Genomic DNA, 21,515 nt, shown 5'->3' with positions numbered 1-21,515 from the left:
GTGACCACAACCCAGTAGATTGTACCGTACAAAACCTTATTTATTGGAAGATGCCTGCCTAAAAAGGGAGGCCACGATTATAATTAATGTCAGCCATTCTTGAGAGGTTCTGCACACGCTGACAGACAACAGTCTGCACCTTTTTTTCCTGGTGATCTTGAAATGAAATTTTGACTCTTAATACAGCAGTGATCAAGTCATTAGATTTAAAGACCAAGAATTCAGCGCAGAAGAGGCAGAGTTGCATTTATGTTCATTATACTAAGCTGCATGGGCATCATTCCCTTGACGATGATGTAGCTGGAGGACAACAAATGAGTCCCGAGACATACAACTCAAAGCGCCTTTTCCCATGGTGGTTCTTTTCCAATAGGTCCACTAACCAAGGATTATTAATTCTCAATGCAAGGACTCGACCCATCAATTAGTTAGTGAGTCGATGTTTTTGCTGTCTGAATTCTCTGTACCTAGAATTCTTCAATGTCAAACAATTAATTATTTTAGCTTTCTTTAATTCTTATTGTCTGTATTTTCTAGTTAAGGGTTATTCCACACAGCTCTGTAATCATCTATTTCTGGCATCTGGTGTAATCACCAGAAGAGGATATTGCCCAAGAGCTCTGCAAGTTAGTTTTCCTCGTTCCTTTCTATAGTCTCCAGAATATTAACTCTTTCTTGGAGATTTTGAAAATGAGGATCACATCTGTGACAGATCTGAGACAAGAGAATAAAATACTCTTTTTTTTGCAAAGATTGACAAACTGAAATGAAGATTACCCCACATCATCCTCTCCATACCATGTTACTGAAATGGATGGTATCACAAAATGCTGGAGTAACTCAGCAGGTCAGGCAGCATCTCTGGAGAGAACGTGTGACGTTTCGGGTCGAGACCTGAAATGGATGATCTATGCAGTTTTGCTAAGCTACTGCAAACATCAATTAAAAATTATGAATTCTTTAGAATGACCTTCCATCTAAGCTTCTTCACATAGGCACATTATGCAATATTAAGACCAGATTTTAATTGAAAATATGATTTCTGTAATTTACAAAAATTAATATGTCTCATGAGTCCAGATAATTTACAGTTTACATGGTTATCTGTATACATCATTGACAAGTTGCTTTCAAAATTACTTAACAAATCTTAGTATCTGATTAGATAATTTTTGGTTGTTTTTAATTTTTATTCAGATAGCACTTAAGTGTGCAGATATCTGCAATCCTTGCCGGGTATGGGATATGAGCAAGCAATGGAGTGAGAAAGTCTGTGAGGAATTTTACAGACAAGGTTAGTGGGATTACACTGCCTTTGATGGAGACAACATTCACAGAATATATTTATTTTTCTGGAAGCAAAGATTAAAAGAACAGAAATATGAATGGGAAAATTGTACAATTGGTGTATAGAAGTGAGTCTTATTTTTTAGCTTTATATTTCGGACTCCTAGATTTATATATACATTGAAACATTGCATGCGTCACAAATTTATCCAAAAATATCAGCATTTGCATATTGGATAAGCCAATAATACTCAGGAAATCAGATTGTTTTCATTCATTTTCTGTACTATTAAATGGAACAGATCTGTGACGTATATCTGAGAATGGTGTTTAAAAATCTCTATTTGAGATTAAAACAATATTGAAAGTATTGACATCGAAGAAGTTCTCTAACTGCTAGTTTGATATGGAATGTTTCAGGCAGGGATAAAGGCATCTTTTGTACACATTACATTTGAAATACCAATAGTCGAAGCACAGCGCAATACTTGAAACTGTTTGAAGAAATAATTTTATATTCTGAAATAAAAAACATACTTCTATTATTAATGTTACTATAACTCAGGTGATAAATATATGTGCCAAAACAAAACAGGATATCAGGCTGCAGAGAAATTATATCCGCTTTATTGAAATTATAGAAATTATTGCGCTTCATTTGCATAAGAATTGGTCATCATGATTTAGTTTAGTTTATTGTCACGTGTACTGAGATACATTGAAAAGCTTTTTGTTGCATGCTATCCAATCAACGAAGACTATAGATTACAATCAAGCCGTCCACAGTGATACATCTCTCTCTCTCTCTCTCATATACACACTTTTAAATGTTATTAGACCAAGTGGACCCGTTCGGCCCAAAAATCTCCTGCATTGGTATAGCACCCTCTCCTCCCCCCCCCTTCTCCACTCCCCCCCACTGCCCCTCCCCCCCCTTCTCCCCTCCCCCCCACTCCATCCCCTTCATCCCCCCTTATCCTCCCTCCTCCCCCCCTCCCGAGGAGATAAATTTAAACTTTAAAATCTGAATAACTGTAAAAATATAACACCAATTTCAATTAAACTTCTTCCATTAACACCAAAGGAACGACGGTGAGTAAGATGCGCCTAAAATTGTTGTGCTATCGTGTACCATTTTGGCTGTAGTTCAGGAACAAACAAACGAGAGTTTTAGTATATAGATGCAACTCCTCGGAAGCCGCTTTGATTTTGCAGGCCATAAGGGTGATGGAAGAGAAATGGTGCTGTTAGAGGTAGGCTTCTGCGATAATGATTGTTATGATTAAGTGCCCTTATCCCAGCCCCCAAATTGCAAGCCCTTAAACTCATGCTGGAGCAATCTTGATCCTCTCGTGCAGGCTTGCCTCTCTTTTCAAAGTCCACACCATGTCTGACGCCTGTATATGACTAGAATATAATTGGGTGATGTTATGCTCCATGCTCAGAGAGCACAGTGTGCGAGTCATCAAATGCGCGAGAGCCTCAATATTAATGGAAAGGGCAGAATTACATTGTTCACATACAGGTACCCTGATTAATTTATTGCATAAGAGTATAAAATCATTGTATCATGTAATAAAGATTTTATTGATTTATTCTTACATATTTGGCTTGCAGGTGACTTAGAGGAGCATTTGCATCTTGAAGTTAGTCCACTGTGCAATCAGCAGAAAGATACCATACCCAGCATACAAATAGGTAAAGTAAATCCACCAGTGTTTCCATTTGAATAATAATAATGATAATTTAAAAAAAATTACTGGCCAAGTATGTAAATTTGCCTTGGTGCTTTGATCGCACATGGTAAAAACACAATATACAACAGACAATTAAAAATAAAACATTATAATTTAAACATGTGAAACAAAAGTACCAGAGTAAAAAGTTGAAAGTTATAGGTAAAGGACAGATTAGAAATGGTTTGTGTGCTTAAGGTTGCAGTTGAGCTTTTGGCCAGTGAACACAAATTGAATAGTGCCCTGGAAAATGCACTGCAGTCAGACTGCATCTGTGGAAAATGAAAAAGGGATGATAATTCTCTACCTGGACACAAGCTTACTTTGTTCCTCATTATAACAGTGCAGGGAGACCTAGGACTAGAGGGACCCAGAGTAGGAGTGGAATGGTGACGAAATAGAGAGCTCAATGCCATGATCTCATCTTTCCCCTAGGTAGGTTACAGCCTTCCAGTCAATATTAAATTCATCAACTTTTGTAGTTTGCAATCTGTGTTTATATTGGAATGGGCAACTTCTGCCTTAAGTCATCTATCCGTAATAAGGATAAAGTTCTTCTCTTTTCACAAGTGGTCTGACCTGCTGGGAAATCCATAGAGAGCTACATCTCACACCTTTTATCGTCCTTTGTTTGTGTTTTCTCTATTAATTCATCAACAAGATGACTTCATAAACCTCTTTCCCCATAACAATCCTACCCTAACCCTGTCCTAACAAACGCTGCATGTTCCCAGCAAATTCTATTTTTATTTCAGACTTCCAGATTTGTGTACGTTTTAGTTTTAATTTTCATTTTGGGTTAAATGATTACTTGAGAGAGGCAGTGGCCATGTGGTATTGGATAGACAGCCTGAAGTAAAGATAGACCACGTAGCTCTACATATAGGCCAAAGAATTCAACAAGAATGGGGAGAAGAATGCAGCGATAAGTGCTGAACACATTATTCTGTTGCAGAGCAAAACAAGACATTAAATAGGGTCAGGGGTAGCCATTCAGCTTTGCCCTAACATTTGGTGTGATCCAGGCAGGACATCAAGAAGGTTATTCCTGCCTTTTCCCCAGACCCTTTGATTCCTTCAACATTCAAAATATATCTACTTCCTTCTTGAATATATTTAATGACCTGACCTTCAATGCCTTTTGTAATACTTCTACCAGGGGTCTCCCCTCAACCTTCTGTGTTCCAGAGAAAACAATCCATGTGTGTACAAGTCTGTCCAAGTTCTTCCTATAGCTAACATACCCCATAATTCAGACATTATTCTGGTAAACCTCCTCTGTGCCCTTTCTGATGCAAGTTTTTTTTTAAAGCAGCGTTCGTGGATGCCTGGAACACGCTGCCAGGGGTGGTGGTGGAACCAAATACGATAGTGGCATTTAAGAGGCTTTTAGATAAGCACGTGGCTATGCAGGGAATGGAAGGGATGTGAATTATGTGCAGGCAGAGATTAGTTTAACCTGGCATCATGTTCAGCACATTGTGGGCTGAAGGGCCTATTCTGCTGTTGTACTTTTCTATGTTCTAATATTTATCTAACTTAATAACTATTCAGTAATGATCAAAACATTATTAATTTAGTATTTGCTTTTTCAGCTTTTATGAGCTACATTGTTGAGCCCCTCTTTGTGGAATGGTCCCGGTTTACTGAAAACACACGTTTGACCGTAACAATGATGAGCCATCTGCGAAAGAACAAGGCAAGATGGCGAGGACTGGTTCTCAAAAGACATAACAGTGAGGAAAATTCAATGCAAGCGAATGAAGACAAAAGCAGAACTTCTCAGGAAGATGAACATCAATAATCTAATCCAGTTAAATAATCCAGTCAAAAAATGCCATGTATTCTTCACAAACACTTTCCTTTCTCAAAATTTGCTTTTGGGTGAGGTAAAGAGATCATGAGGACTGGAAAAATGCCTCCAGTGGAAAAGTAGGAAGAGGACAATTTGATACTGACCGTCTTTTCCAAGTTTCCTGATCCGTCTTTAATTTTGTAAACACGCTCCATGTATTATTACCTCAACAGCCTTCCAATTATATTGAATCAAAAAGACTTGGTATTGGATTGCAGCAGAAGCAAAATTCCATTCCCAAATTGCCAAGCAAAAAGCTCAATCCTTTTACCGAGCTTGATACTGTTGGTTAGAGAAGTTTGGGCTGAAAATGAGTCTGAATTGGGATGGAAGAGCCAGTGAATGAACTTCATTGTGGTGCAGTAACAAAACTCATTGGCAATGTGGCTTTGTCGTTAAGTGGCGACTGTTGAAGAACACAGTATTCAACTGTTCTGCACCATTGCTAAACACCAGCTTTGACTGAACTCACAATCTCTTGGATTTTTGAGTGTGCACTGAGAATAATTCTTTTTTGGGAATGACAACCAAGCTTTTTTTCATTTTTGAATCTTTTGCGTAAGAAAGCAGATGTGGCATTCAGAATTGGATTGCATACCTACTGAGTACATGTTTAAATTCATTCTTGTACAGTTATGAAGAATAAAATTAAGATGGAGAGATGTAAATATGATCAGTTAAAAGGCATACACAATTCCAGGTTTTATTCTGTCCCAGTGCATCTGCGTCATTTGCTGATTTTCTAGGAGTAAACATTATACATTAGGGACGACAAACAAAAGATCGGTACATTTAGAATTCTGCATTGAGAAAATGTTTCACTGTGAAGAATAAATACCATAGGTATTAAAACAAAAGCCAAAAATTAGAACCATAGAACAAATGTAAATAGTTATATTACGCTAAAAAAATTAGACTATAAAGCCTTAACATTGCACCCATTGCCATATTTTTATTGTTTTGATAATTAAGCACATCTTTGTATTAAACTAATTGTAATTACTAATTACAGCAAGCTGTTTCATTTCTATTTTCTCGTTTTAAAAAGTAATATTCAATAACAGTGAAAACATTCCACATTTTTCTTACATTATTTAATGTTTTTAGTTGTTCATTGTAGTAATTGAGGATGATTTTGCTTTGCCACAAGAGAACAAGGACTCAAACTTATCTGAATCCTTATCAAGTTGAAAACTAATTTTTGTTTTGAACCAAATTGCAATTTTCCTAAATTCCCAGGTCATCAAGAGGTCATCAAGGTTTAAGAAGGTAAATGTATTTTTTTTTAATGTACGAATCATAAATGAACAAATCAAGCTTGAATGCCATGTCACCACATCCCAGAAACTGAAAATCAAAGGGATCGGACGTATTTTGTTATTCTATTTACTTTGAAAGAAAATCTTTTACAAACTATTTGCAGAAATGCTGTCATATAATCTTCTGTTTTTACAAATGAACAAACAAAACATTTTCAAGTTTGCCTGTCTTTCTGTTCAGAGGTAGGGAATTAAAGTTGGGGTACAGATGTGCCATAATCTATTAATAAGGTAGTACAAAGTTATGGGATTTAACAGCCAATTCCTATTTCTCTATAACCTCGGATTTGATATACACAAAGATAAGCCTCCCCATGTTACATATAAAAACTTTAAAACTACAAAATGATTACTCTTGCAGATGTACAGGTATGTACACCTAAACCAATCAATACCAAGTAGACACTGTTTTGATTTATAGGTTAGGATCAAAGTACATTCCTGTAATCTATGTAAACAAGCCTTACAGCTGTATGATAGTATCATTATAATGTAAACTTTGTCAAATGTTGAAAATCTGTGATGCATATTCTGTGAAATTTGCTGTGACTGCTATGCAGTGTTGCCAAGAATCATTATTTCTAAAACAAAATCTAAATTTTAATCAAGAATGCAATGTATAATTTTAGTTCAAAATTTTGGACTGCAACAATTAATCATAAATAGACTTTTGTAAATGTTACTGTTTCCACTTATGAAAATATAAACATCTAAAACAAACTGGTTTATCAATCTAATTGGACTGATGGTGACTTTAATATACAATTTACAGAAGAGTAAAATACACAAAGTATTCTACAAATTTCTCTACCGTGACCTAATTTTATCACCATGTGTAGTTTCCCAAAATTTGGCACATAGGTTTTATCAAACATGTTAGTTGATTTGATTGGAATTTCATTTTTCATTTTGTTTGATACACGGTCCACTTTGCTGGACAAGCAGTGGGTGCTGTTGTTGCTCCTTTATAGTCCACGTCGCTGCAGTAGTGTGGCTACCCAGTCTGCTTTGCCAGCTTGAATCACTGCTCCTGACAGGTCTACCTTCCTGCTGCTACTGGGTTAACTCTACTTAGCCTGCCTTTGCCAAGGTCATGCGTTGCTTCCAGTCAGTCTCCTTTCCAGTCAAAGGACCTGCTATGTAGAAAGCCCTTTCCTCCCTCTTTTCTCTCCTCCTACTTTATTGACTGTTGGGCCTCCTCCGTTGTCAGAGTGAGGCCCAGCGCAAATTGGAAGAACAGCACCTCATATTTTGTTTGGATAGCTTACACCCCAGCAGTATGAACATTGATTTCTCTAACTTCATGTAGCCCTTGCTTTCCTTCTCACTCTCCACCCCCCCCCCCCCCCCCTTCCCAGTTCGACCAGTCTTACTGTCTTCGACTACATTTTATCTCTGTGTCATCCCCTCCCCCGACTCTCGGTCTGGTGCAGGATCTCCATCCAAAAAGTCACCCATTCCTTCTCTCCAGAAATGCTGCCTGTCCCTCTCAGCATTTTGTGTCCAACCACCTAGTTGTCACCATGAAACAATTAGTTGTTTTCAAATAGTTCTTTTTAACAGCTAAAAATGTATTTTTGTTACTGCAAACTAATAGTCAATTTCAATGACCTCCCGCAGAGTAACTAGCACCTTGTGTTCTTAAAGAGATAGTGGTATCGGATTACTATGGGGACACTATAACTGAAATCCATTATAAAGAGACTTGTAATAACGAGGGTAGATCCACTCACCACCCTCTGTGAGAGAAAGGTTGCTCCTCAGGATCCCATTAAATGTTTTCCTCTCACCTTAAAAGTTATGTCCTCTAGTTTTTGATTACCCTACCCTGGACAAAATACTATTCCACTCATGATTTTATACACCTCTATAAGATTGCCCCTCAGTCTCCTGCACTCCAAGGAATAAAGTTCTACGCGGCCCAAACTCTTGCTACAGCTGAGGCTCTCAAATCCTGGTGACATCTTCACAAATCCTTTCTGCACCCTTACCACCTTAACAGCATCTTTTCTATAGCAAGGTGACCAAAACTGAACAGAATACTCCAAATGGCGTGGACTGGAAGGGCCGAACGGGCCTGTTTCCGTGCTGTAGTTGTTATATGGTTATATGGTTATATGCAACCTCACCAAAATCTTGTATAACTGTAATGTCCCAACTTCCATACTCAATTCCATGACTGATGAAGGTCAGCCTGCCAAAAACCTTCTTTGGCACCCTATCCACCTGTGATGCAACTTTGAGGAACGATGTACTTGTACTAGTAGATCCCACTGCTTTACAATACTCATTCACTGTGAATGGCCCTACCATTCACTGTGAAGGTCCTGCCCTGGTTTGACTTCCCAAAGTGCAATATCTCATTCTTATCTGAAATGGACACCATTAGCCACCCCTCGGCCCACTTACCCAGCTGATCAAAATCCCGGTGCAATGCTTGACAACCATCTTCACTGTCCATGAATCCACCTACTTTAGTGTCACTACAAACATACTAATCATGCCTTGAACATTTTGATCCAAAAGTTGATAAACGTTGATCTTTAGTCAGAGGGTGGAGAATCTGTGGAATTCTTTGCCACAGAAGGCCGTGGAGGCCGTCAGTGGATATTTTTAAGGCAGAGATAGTTAGATTCTTGATTAGCACAGGTGTCAGAGGTTATGGGGATAAGGCAAGAGAATGGGGTTAGGAGGGAGAGATAGCTCAGCCATGATCGCATGACAGAGTAGACATGATGTGCCGAATGACCTAATTCCACCCTATTCCTTATGACCTTAAAAATCACAAACAACATGCGACCCATCCAAAAAACAATCCTCCACATTCACCCTCTTCTCTCGTCCATGAAGTATCCAATTAATTATCTCTCTCTGGATCACATGCGATCTAATCTTCCAAAGCAGCCTACCACATGGAACCTTATCGAAAACCATATGAAGTCCACATAGGCTACGTCTACAGCCCTGCCCTCATCAACCTTCTTGGTTACCTCTTCAGGAACTCCAATTTGTGAGACACGATCTTCCACAAACATCGCCATAGTGGGCCGGACATCAAATAATGATGAGGCAGAGTACAGGAAGATTACAAACCTCATAACCTGATGCCAAGACAATAACCTTTCCCCCAAAGTCAACAAGGCAAAGGAGATTGTAATCGCGTTCAGGAAGCAAAGCGGTATACATACCCAGATATAAATTGACGGAGGCAAAGTATAGATTGTTGAAAGCTTCAAGTTCCCATTAAATATTACCCGCAACTTGTCCTGGACCACCCATATAGAAGAAATGGCCAAGAAAGCACTACTTCCTCTACTAGAAGTTTTCGGAAGTTCAGTAAATCCTCAACAACTCACCAACGTCTATGGATGCGCCGTTGAAAGCATTTTATCAAGATGTATCACAGCATGGTTCGGGAACAGCTCCATCCAAGATCGCAGGAAATTGCGGATAGTTGTAAACACAGCCCAAACCAGCACGCAAACCAGCCTCCCTTCCATTGACTCCATCTACACATCACGCTGCCTCGGCAAGGCCACTGGCATAACAAGGATGAATGTCACCCCAGACACTCCCTCTTCTCCCCACTGCCATCAGGCAAGAGGTACAGAAGTGTGGGAACACATATCTCCAGATTCAGGGACAGTATTTTCCCAGCTGCTATCAGTCAACGGAACCATCCTATCAGCAATGAGTGGTCCTGAGCTACCATCTACCTCATTGGAGACCCTCAAACTTTCTTTCATAGGACTATACTAGACTTTATCTTGCACGAAATGTTATTCCCTTTATCTTGCATCTGTACACTGCATGTGAAGCCAATGAAGACCTAGGGACTAAATAGTCTGTATCTTCAAGAATTTAGTCCATGGGTGCAACTTCCTGTGTTCTTCCATCCCCCCTAATTAAAATCTTGCAGCTATTTCTTGATGTTACTGGATCCTATATGAAGACTAATGCAGAATACCTGTTTAATTTATCTGTCATTTCCATATTTCCCATTATAGATTCCCTAGATTCACTTCCTATCAGACCAACACTCACTTTGTTAGTTATGCATATGGATACATAAGAATTCTTGTTCCGGGTCCTCTCTGGGTACAGTACACAAGGGTATAGAAACTTCAAATGAGTATGCAATATCTATTGTGAACTCCTCACACAAGTAGCTGACTAATGAAGTTCAGATCTGATGTTGTATGCAGCTGAGTAAAGATAACTGTCATCTTTCACCTTTAAGTGGTTTTAGTCAGTGGCAGAAAACTAAAGGGTGGTGGGAACAAAGTCGTCAACACCTCTTACCCAGAAAATGATCCTCACCAACTATTAAATTATCTCTCTATCAAGCCCAGCACAATCCTCTCTACCCAATTTTCCACTCTCAAACTGGCAAAATCTTCTAACTAACCAGTCCTCCCCTTAATCACCACCACTTTTGTCCAAGCCCCAGATCAAATTACTTTCTCCACAAACTTCATAACAAAAGAAACTGGATGACAAAAAGTCTATTTGTATTCTCAATACGTGCATGGCCTAGATTACTGGGCCTCAGTCAATGGAACATTGCTGTTAGGCAGTCTTGCACGAAACAGGGACAATCCTGTGTGACCCAATCCCCTCCTCTGACCCTCTTATGCACTGCAGCATTTTAATGTGCCTTTTCATGCATAATGCAATTTCTAGACCAATTAATCCAAATTCTAGGTATAAGTAAATGCTACTATATGAAATAGAGATAGTGTAAAAATGAACAGTTACCTGACATAGTGGAATCAGAAACCTTCTACTAAAGCAAAGGAGACTTACTTCTAAAACATCCTGTTAGAACAAGTTGATTTTGAGATGGACCAAAAGACTGGTACTAGAACACAGTGCTATTCAATCAAAATCACTGTGGTAAGTACCGATTTAAAAGATCACCATTAACACATCAAAACATTGATGTCACTTCTAAGCTATGACAGACCATCAACATTCAAGTTGTATATGATGTGATTAAGCTTGCTCAATCCAAATATTATAAGACAGGTTTGGTTAATAGACTTGGTTCCAGCTGATGTTAAGTACTTCTAAATTTGGACGAAATGTTCTCAAGTACCAATTAAGTATTTAAAGATAACAACTTTTATTCTCCTTACTGTTCAATTTAAACAGTGTTCAGACCAATATTCAATTCCCAAAAGTACTCAAGTTCTCTAGTTGGGTTAAGCCTAGGTTCAATTTGTCAGAATGCGTGGCACTTAAATCATTGTTTTAACATTATTAGCTTACATGCGTCATGTGTAATTCAAATGATAACACTGTCTCCCTCCAGCTGCTCTAAACATTTGTCAGCCACTTGACCAAAGCATTCTTTCCTGTATAATGTCATATTGTAGACTTCAAGAACTGGCAACATTATTCCTTAGCTTTAGGAAATAGTATTTCTTCATTAAGAATTTTTACTTTTTTGAAACATATGGATGAGTGGTCAGAAAAATTCATCCACTCAAAGATATTTCTCTCCCTCTAATTTCTGCATCTTTCATTTTCTTGAAATTCTCACGGTTCTGCCTTCAAGGAATAAAGTCGTAGCCTGCTTAACCTCTCCCTATAGCTCAGGCCCTCAAGTCTTGGCAACATCCTTGTAAGTCTTCTCTGCACCCTTTCCAGCTTAACATTTCTCCTGTAACAGGGTGACCAAAATTGAACACAACACTCCAAAGTGGCCTCACCAATGTCTTGTACAACTGTAACATAAACTCCCAACTTCTATATGCTGTACTCTTATTAATGAAGGCCAATGTGCCGATAGCTTTCGCGACCACCCTATCTACTTGCGACGTCACGTTCAAGGAACTATGTACTTGCACTCCTAGATCCCTCTGCTCGACAGCACTCCACATAACCCTGCCATTCACGGTGCAGGTCCTGTGCTGGTTAGCAACCAGCTAGTGCTAGTGCAACCTGCTAGTGCAACACCTCGCCCTTCTCTGTATTAAACTCCATTAACCATTGCTCAGGCCACATGCACAACCATTCAAGATCCTGCCAAAATTTTTGATAACCATCTTCACTAACTGCAATACCACCCACTTTAATGCCATCAGCAAACTTACCAATCATGCCTCGTATGTTCTCATCCAAATCATTGATATAGATAAAATCTCTTGGGATTATCCTTAATATTATTTGCCAGAGCTATCTCCTGTCCCCTTTTGGCCCTCCCGATTTCCATCTCGAGCATGCCCCTCAGTTCCTGAAACTCCTCCATGGATACACTTGATCCTAGCTGTTTATACCTGCCCCGTGCCTCCTTCTTGTTCTTGACCAGAGCCTCAATTTCTCTCGTCATCCAAGCTTCCTTAAGCTCATCAGCCTTGCCCTTCACTCCAGCAGGAACATAAATGCCCTCAACTCTTGTCAACACTTAAAAACTTCCCACTGTCCGGTAATTCTTTTTCCTGCAAACAACCCATTCCAATCAACCTGAGCGAGTTCCTAATACCTTCAAACTTGGCCTTGCTCCAATTTAGAGTTTTAAATAGGGGGCCCACCCTATCTTTATCCATAACTATCTTAAAGCTAACAGAACAGTGTTCGTTGGTCCCAAAAGGCCCATCCATAAACACTTCACTTATTTGCTCCTCACAATTTACTAAGACTTGATCAAGCATTGCTCCCTACCACATTGGGCCCTCTACATATTGCCTGAGGAAACTTTCTTGAACACATTTGACAACTTCTGCCCAGTCTAAACCTTTTGAACCATGACAGTCCCTGTCAATGCTGAGAAACATAAAATCCCCTACTATGACAACCTTAATTGTCCTGCAGCTGCCTGCAATCTCCTGGCACCTAATTCCTGCTCACTATTCCGGGGCCTGTAGTACACTCTCAACAAGGTGAACATCCCTTTCATATTTCTCAGCTCCACCCATATAGCCTCACTGGATAAACATCAGTAGTCATCTCAGACCACTGTCAATGACATCTCAGACCACTGCCATGACATCCTCCTTAATCAATAAACCAGCACCCCACCCTCTTTTACCCGCTTCTAGCTTTCTTGTAGCATTAGGAGACATGATTTCATAGCAACATGCAAGATTGAGGGGACCAGCCAATTAAATACCACAGTTGCTCACAGGCTCGATTATCTGCAGTAAGTGACTCCACCTCCTGGGCCACTTTTACATGGTCTACAAGGCACACGTCAGGAGTGCGGTGAAATTCTCTCCATTTGACCAAATGAGGGTACTCCAACAACACTCAAGAAAATTTTAATTTACTTTAGAGATACAGCACAAAAATAGGCCCTTCGGCCCACCGAGTCCGCACCGACCAGCGATCCCCACACATTAACACAAGCCTACACACACTAGGGACAATTTACACCTATACCAAGTATACAAACCCAAGCCAATTAACCTACAAACCTGTACGTCTTTGGAGTGTGGGAGGAAACCAGTCATGGGGAGAACGTACAAACTCCGTACAGACAGGACAAACTCTATATAAACTCTAGGACAAAACAGTCGACTGGATTTGCATTCCATCAATTGCCCCAAATATTCAACTACAGTGGGTTCAGCGTGTACCACCTCTGATGCTTTGGAATTCTCTAATGCCCAAAGGGATACAAATGTGGAAGCCAAGTTCTTGGACTACAAGGGAATTGTGGACTATGGGGCAAGAGCAAGAAATTCACATCACCTTTAATTATTTTGAATCAAGAGTTCTAAGAAATTACATTATCTACTCTGTGCACTGTGGACGGCTTGATTGTAATCATTTATCGTCTTTTTGCTGACTGGATAGCACGCAAAAAGCTTTTCAATGTATCTCACCACACAAGATAATAATAATAAACTAAACTATTATTCATAACTGAAATGACCATTTTAAATCCTGAGACGATTACAGAGATTCGGTTTGTCAGAGGATTCTCTTGAACTTCTACAGGTGTACAGTGGAGAGCATATTGACTGGTTGCATCACAGCCTGTTCGGCAACTTGAATGCCCAGGAGCGAAGAAGACTGGAAAAATTTGGGAACACTGAACAATGTAATTGTGAACAGTCCATCACAGGTTCTGACCTCCCTACCATCTAAGGGATTTACCGGAGTCGCTGCCTCAAAAAGGCAGCCAGCATCATCAGAGATCTACACAAACCCTGGCCACACACTCATTTCACGCCTGCCATCGGGAAGGTACAGGTTCTAACTGTAACGTCCAGGTTCAGGAACAGCTTCTTCCCTACAGCAATTAGGCTGTAACCTCAGTATACATATACATGCATCTACCTATCTAGATATATATATATATATATATAATTATATTGCTCACATCGTACTATGTTAACGTTTTCTGTTTGCTGCTGCAAGTAATAATGTCATTGTTCTATCTGGGACATATGACAATAAAGCACTCTTGACAATCTGATATTGCTACATTTAAATCCATAACCTGGACTTCCGGTGGCGCTATGGAGGGCTAGAGGGTAACGCCAGCCAGCTCCTCGTAAAAAACGGAGAAAAACCGGGGATAAAACGACCTACCTGCTGCCTGCTGCCTCTACAGCGATTGCACTGATTGTTATAGGTGACGTTATCAGGCGCGCGACTTATAATGTTTCCGGTGCACAGCCCACCCGCGGATAAAACGAAAAGTCGGGCTACTAGGCAGAATCCGCGGGAAGGCCTGACCGAAGCCTCGGCCTCAGGTAGGACGGTATCCCTAGAAGATGTGACGGCGAAAAAATTGACTAAAAAAGCGGAAGGTGAGGAACTCAAAAACTTTATTGCAAATGAAATTGCTGGTTTGAGGGAAGAAATGAAGCAGATGAATGTTGCTGGTTTGCGGGAAGAAATGAAGCAGATGAATGTTGCTGGAGAAATAAAAAAAATTAAGGAGGAATTGATGGACTTAAAGTTTGAGACTAAGAATATAGCAGTGGATTTGAAGAATGATTTGTCGAAAGAAATCTCTGAAATAATATTTGGGCTATCAAAGGAGATGTATGAGAAAATTCAAAAGGGGAAAGTTGAATTTGATGAAAGGCTGAATCCTGTGGAAAAGGCATTGAATTACCAGACGGGTGTTATAAAAGACCTTGAAGACCTAGCCGAAACAAGCGCTCACACTACAGCAAAACTCGTTACAGAAAATCAACGTCTAACTGATATGATGGTCAAAGTAAACGAGAAATGTATTGAGCTGGAAGGTCGCCAGAGAAGACAGAATTTAAGAATTGCAGGTATCCCAGAAGGGGAAGAGAAAGATCAAGATATCCGAGAATTCACTGCAAATTTACTGCAAGAAGTTTTATCTCTGGACCAAAAGCCTCAACTAGCCCGAGCACATAGAGTGATGAGACGCCAGACAAGAGTAGGCGCACCCCCAAGACAAATAATAACAAAAGTACAAAACGACTATGTTGTGGAGGAGATAATGCAAAAAGCATCAAAAAATAGAAAGCTTGATCTTAAGGGTTACAGGATTAGCATTTACCGAGATTATCCAACAGAGGTTGCAAGGAAACGAAAAGCATTCAACGAGACCAAAAGTATTCTAAGGGCAGTGGAGGATTTGAAATATGGTGTGAGTTATCCAGCTATCTTAAGAGTTACTTATGACAAGAAGGAATACTTTTTCTCCGACCCTGTGAAATCACTGGACTTTGCCAAGAAGTTTATCCCATGAGAGGATGCCTGATCCCTCATCATGATTTAATGACTTTGCAGGACTGTATGGAATTGAATGGATGACTAAAGAAGCTGAGAAAGAAGCGGATCGGAAATTCGGCCATGGATACTAACAACTGCTCTACTAATATAACTAACTAAGGAATACTAAAATGATACCGCGGTATTTTTAACAATTAGAATCAATAATTATTACTAATGACTAATACGTACTCATAAAGTTACTCATAGTTCCTTCAACTCTGGGTTTTATTATTTGTATTATAACTCTTTCGACTATTGGAACTTGATATACCCCCGGTAAAATATTGCTATGGAACACAAGTTCCAAGAAACATAGGGGCTGGATAAGTTTGGAACATCAACTACGGAAGTCGGTAGATGGGTAGCCATGTTAGTATGGCTAGCACTAACTGCACTAACATTAGATGTAGTTTTTTCTTTCTTTGTGCACAATACTAATTTTCTAATCTATTCTCTTTTTTTTGCTATTATAAACTATCATTATTATTTTCAGTTTGAATGGAGTTATAAATTGGAGCAAAGGAGATATATATGTGAGAGGCATTTAAGAGTCTTAGAGTTCATCTATTCAGTGGTCGGGTGCGGGGTCGGGTCTGCCAAACTGAACCATTGGCTCTATTATAGACCCCCATAGACAAAAAAATGCAAGATTTAAAAAGGAATACGGGGAATGAAGGAATAACGTTTTGTAGTTGGAACGTTAAAGGTATTAATGAACCAATTAAGAGAGGCAAAGTATTAGCACATTTAAAAGAAATTAAAGCGGACGTGATTTTCATCCAAGAAACACATTTAAAAAAAGATGCCGAGCATAGGTTGAAAGCTAAATGGATAGATAAAACATATCATTCTTCTTTTACACATAAATCAAGAGGCGTAGCAATATTATTTCGGAAAGGTACTTTATTCAAACATACATCAACTATAACTGATAAGGATGGCAGATACGTTATTGTAATAGGAGAATTAAATGCACAAAAAATGATTTTTGTTAATGTATATGGACCAAACTTTGATAGTCCACTGTTCTTCAAGAAAATATTTAACTGCATTCCGGAAATAGCACAACATAATTTAGTAATTGGAGGAGATTTAAATTGTACTTTAGATTCATATTTAGACAGATCAACAAGACAAAGGAAAACCAAATCACATTCCAGTGATTTATTAAATGCATATATGGATACTAGTAATATTAAAGATGTTTGGAGAGTGGAAAACCCAACCGGACGAGAATACTCATTTTATTCACCTGTACATAAAACCTATTCAAGAATAGATTATTTTTTGGTCGACGCTAAACTTATTTCACTCACTTATAATTCAAAATACCATAATATTATAATCTCAGATCATGCACCTTTAACATTCATGATTAAATTAAATGGAAGGTCCGAGAAACAAGCATATTGGAGATTTAACCCACAAATAGTGAACGAAAAGTCATGCCAGGAATATATTATTAAACAGATTCAAATATTTTTTGAGGTAAATGACAACCCTGACACACCTATTTCTCTTATGTGGGAAACGTTTAAAGCGTATGTTCGAGGTACATTAATTTCGGCTCAAGCTTTTTATAATAAAGAGAACAGGATTAAGCAACAAACATTGGAAAGTGAAATCAAACAACTAGATATAGAAAATGCGAGAATGCCATCTACTCTAAAATATAATAAAATTGCGGTATTGAAATATAAATTAAATAAAATGTATTCAGAACAAGTAATAAAACTATATCAAAAAACAAAACAATTACATTTTGAATTTGGAGACAAACCACAAAAACTATTAGCACGTCAGTTACGAAAAATGGAAGGGGAAAAAATAATTTATAAAATTAGAACAGAGACAGGAGAATTATTAAAAATGCCCAAGGATATAAATGATAGATTTCTCCAATATTATCAGAGCCTTTATTCAACTAAAACCGTAGCACAATCAGAAGGAATAGCAGACTTTTAAAAAAAATGTAATTTAAAAGGTTTAGATTCAAACGATAGAGAAGTATTAGAAAGGGAGATTACGACAAAGGATATTGAGGAGTCTATTGGTTCTTTAAAAAATGGTAAAGCAGTAGGACCAGATGGTTTAGGCTCCGAATTTTATAAAAAATTTCATGATTTGCTTAGCCCACGTTTACATAGACTGTATGAGTATATATATACTCAACAGAAACTTCCGGACACTCTAAATGAATCTATAATAACACTCATTCCTAAAGCTGATAAAGATCCGGAAGATCCGGGATCATACAGAGCAATTGCACTTTTAAATACAGATCAAAAAATTTTAACTAAAATACTAGCGTATAGATTAAGTACAGTGATGAATAAATTAATACACCCCGACCAAACAGGCTTCATTCAGAAACGATACTCATACTATAATCTAAGAAGATTATTCAATATTATATATTCCAAGAGAATTATTAATGAAGATCTAGCAATAATCTCACTTGATGCTGAAAAAGCATTTGATCAGGTTGAATGGTCTTATTTATTTTCGGTGATGGAAAATATGCAGCTAGGGGAGAAATTCTGTACATGGATAAAACTGTTATATACAAATCCCACGGCCAGAATATTTACAAACCAAAGGTTGTCATCGAAATTTAGCCTATCTAGAGGTTGTAGACAAGGATGCCCGCTATCCCCATTATTATTTGCGCTTGCTATTGAGCCACTGGCAGAAAGAGTTAGGGGGCATCCGGAAATATATGGATATAACACAATGGACACAGTGAATAAAATTTCTCTATATGCAGATGACGTATTAATTTACATTACAAAACCAGAAATTAGTATCCCAAACTTATTAAAGCTAATAACCCAATTTGGTTCATTTTCAGGATACAGAATAAATTGGGAAAAAAGTGAAATTATGCCAATAAGAGAACATAATAAACAGATAATACAACAATTTCCATTTAAAATAGTAAATGAAAAATTTAAATATCTAGGTATCTATGTAACTAAGATATACACATCATTATTTAAAGCAAATTTCCACCCATTACTGGACAAATTACATAAGAATATTCAATATTGGAAAACACTCCCTATCTCAATGGTTGGGAAAATTAATGCCATAAAAATGATTTTTTTACCGCAAATATTATACCTTTTTCAGACAATTCCGATATATCTGACAAAAAACTTTTTTAAAAAATTGGACTCTATTGTTAATGATTTTATCTGGGATTATAAGAATCATAGGATAAACAAAAGACACTTGTGTAAATCAAAAATAAATGGAGGCCTGGCTTTACCCAATTTTTTGTTTTATTTCTGGGCAGTTAATATTAAAAATATGAATTTCTGGTTGGAAGAAATAGATCATCAACCAGACTGGTTAAAAATGGAAAAGGAAGATTGTTTACCTTTTGATATTGGTTCGATATTATTCGCCACGTCTAAATTAAATAAAAAAATTTATAGGGGAAACCCTATAATATTTAGTGCTACACGAATTTGGAAACAATTAAAAAAGACATTAAAATTAGATAATTTATCACTTTCTCTTCCAATTGTGAATAATCCTTTGTTTAGGCCTTCATGGGAAGACGGGGGTTTTACACAATGGAAGGATTATGGAATTAAAAATATGGGACAGCTTTATAAAGAAGGCACCTTTCTGACATTTCAGGAGTTGCAACAGACTTATGGTCTTCGTGGAAATGATTATTTCAGATATCTTCAACTTAGAGATTATGTAAAATCGAACTCCCAAAATTTTCGAATTAGAAATTCAGAAATTCTTGATGAATGTTGGAACAAACATCCTAATACAGAAAAATTAATATCTTATATATATAATATCTTATTAGACAGTGACATTCCCTCCACGGACTTATACAGACAAAAATGGGAAAAAGAATTAAACCAAGTAATTACGAAAGATACTTGGGAAGAAAGTTTGCAACAGATATATCAGTGTTCACTAAACGCCAGACATTCTCTAATACAATTTAAAGTAATACATAGGTTACACTACTCAAAAACAAAACTACATAAAATTTTCCAAAATATCTCACCTAAATGTGATAAATGTCAACATTTAGAAGCTACATTATCTCATATGTATGTAAACTGTATAAAAATTAAAAAATTCTGGGTAAATATTTTTAGCATAATATCTAAAGTAACCAGCACACAATTGGACCCAGATCCAAAATTAATTATACTCGGAATATTAGAATTAAATCAAACATTTAGAACAATACAAAGAAACTTTATGGATTACAGTTTAATAACAGGAAAAAAATTAATTCTAAAATTTTGGAAAGGCCCTACGGTCCCCACAATCAAAATGTGGATTGGTGAAATGACGGAGACCTTAAACGTGGAAAGAATCAGATTTTCCCTGTTGGATAAACAGGAACTATTTATTGGAACATGGTCTCCTTTTATTGATTACTTAAAGGGTCAGAATGGTTCAGCACAGGAGCCTGACTAGCACTCGGACGAAAGAATGGATGAAATGCTATACTTTGAAATGTACGAATATATCTCGAATGAAGTTGTTGTTATTTTAATAAATTTCTCCACTCTTCCTTAACTAACTTTGTCCTTATCTTTATAATTTGTCTTTGTTTTTGTTTTTATTTTGTTTCTCTCTCTTTTCCTTCTCTACTTCATCTATTTCTTTAGCTCTATCTAGTTTAAAAAAAAGGGGGTAAAAGGTATTGGAGACAATATAATAATAATTGACAATAGTATCAATTTAAAAATGTATGACTGTAAAGATGTACCTATCTCCAATAAAAATTTATTTACAAATCCATAACCTAATCGTTATGCTATGGCGAGTCCGGAAACTTGTTGGTTGTAGAAGAAGTTTATTGCGACAGCAATATTCGAATACAAAGGTTAAACAACAAGGTAAAGGACAACCATCAAAAACTCACTGTCTTCTTCGAAGACTTCTCTGAACTGAACCTTTTCGGGCGCCAAAAGCGCACATGACCACGCTGTCCAATCAGCGATGTCGCTCTCTGGACCAATCCCTACGGTCGCGCTCACACGTGACCTTGCTGGCCAATCTGAGGGTTCGATGACCCGGACCATTCTCTATGGTCGCTACATGACCCCCCCCAGAACCCGAGGTACGGAACCTAGCAGGGAGCCGGATTTCGCGACCATAACGAGTAAGGAGAGGGGCAGCCTGAACCACAGGAGCAGGGGATTCCGGACTTGGAGGAACTGCCGGAACGGGGGGTCCTGGACTGAGCGGAACTGACGGAGGCCGGCCTCTCCTAGGGGTTTGGTCGACCAGGACTGGTTGATCCGGATCCAAGTGTGCAGGTTTAAGCCGGGACACCGAGACGAGCTCACTCCTGCCGCACACGTCTAAGGTGAAGGTAGCCGTCCCCTTATGCAAAACCCGGAACGGCCCTTGATAGACCCTCTGCAACGGGGCACGATGGGAATCTTTTCGCAAAAACACAAACTCACAGTCCTTCAGGGAAGGCGGTTCATGTACCATGGGATACCCATGACGTGAAGTCGGAACTGGAGCCAGGGAACCCACCCGTGCCCGGAGCGATGCTAAGACTGATGGGACTGGAGGCAGCTGGTCTGAGGGGTCCGGAAACAAATCCCCGGG

General features: G+C 38.3%; 1 protein-coding gene across 3 annotated transcripts in view; it reads left to right on the top strand.

Moving 5' to 3' along the window:
- The window catches only part of LOC144593737 (3',5'-cyclic-AMP phosphodiesterase 7B-like), a 115,376-nt gene extending 108,492 nt beyond the window's left edge, over nucleotides 1-6,884 (top strand). For all 3 annotated transcript variants that reach the window (XM_078399743.1, XM_078399744.1, XM_078399745.1), the window contains 3 exons: nucleotides 1,198-1,294; nucleotides 2,905-2,985; nucleotides 4,619-6,884. In XM_078399743.1, coding sequence (XP_078255869.1) covers nucleotides 1,198-1,294; nucleotides 2,905-2,985; nucleotides 4,619-4,827 — 387 coding nt within the window. In that variant the 3' untranslated portion in view covers nucleotides 4,828-6,884. The remainder of the gene's footprint in view (nucleotides 1-1,197; nucleotides 1,295-2,904; nucleotides 2,986-4,618) is intronic.
- The last annotated feature ends 14,631 nt before the right edge of the window (nucleotides 6,885-21,515 follow it).

This window comes from Rhinoraja longicauda, chromosome 5, assembly GCF_053455715.1.
Source record: "Rhinoraja longicauda isolate Sanriku21f chromosome 5, sRhiLon1.1, whole genome shotgun sequence".
NCBI classification, from domain to species: domain Eukaryota; kingdom Metazoa; phylum Chordata; class Chondrichthyes; order Rajiformes; family Arhynchobatidae; genus Rhinoraja; species Rhinoraja longicauda.
This window is presented reverse-complemented; position numbering and strand designations above follow the sequence as displayed.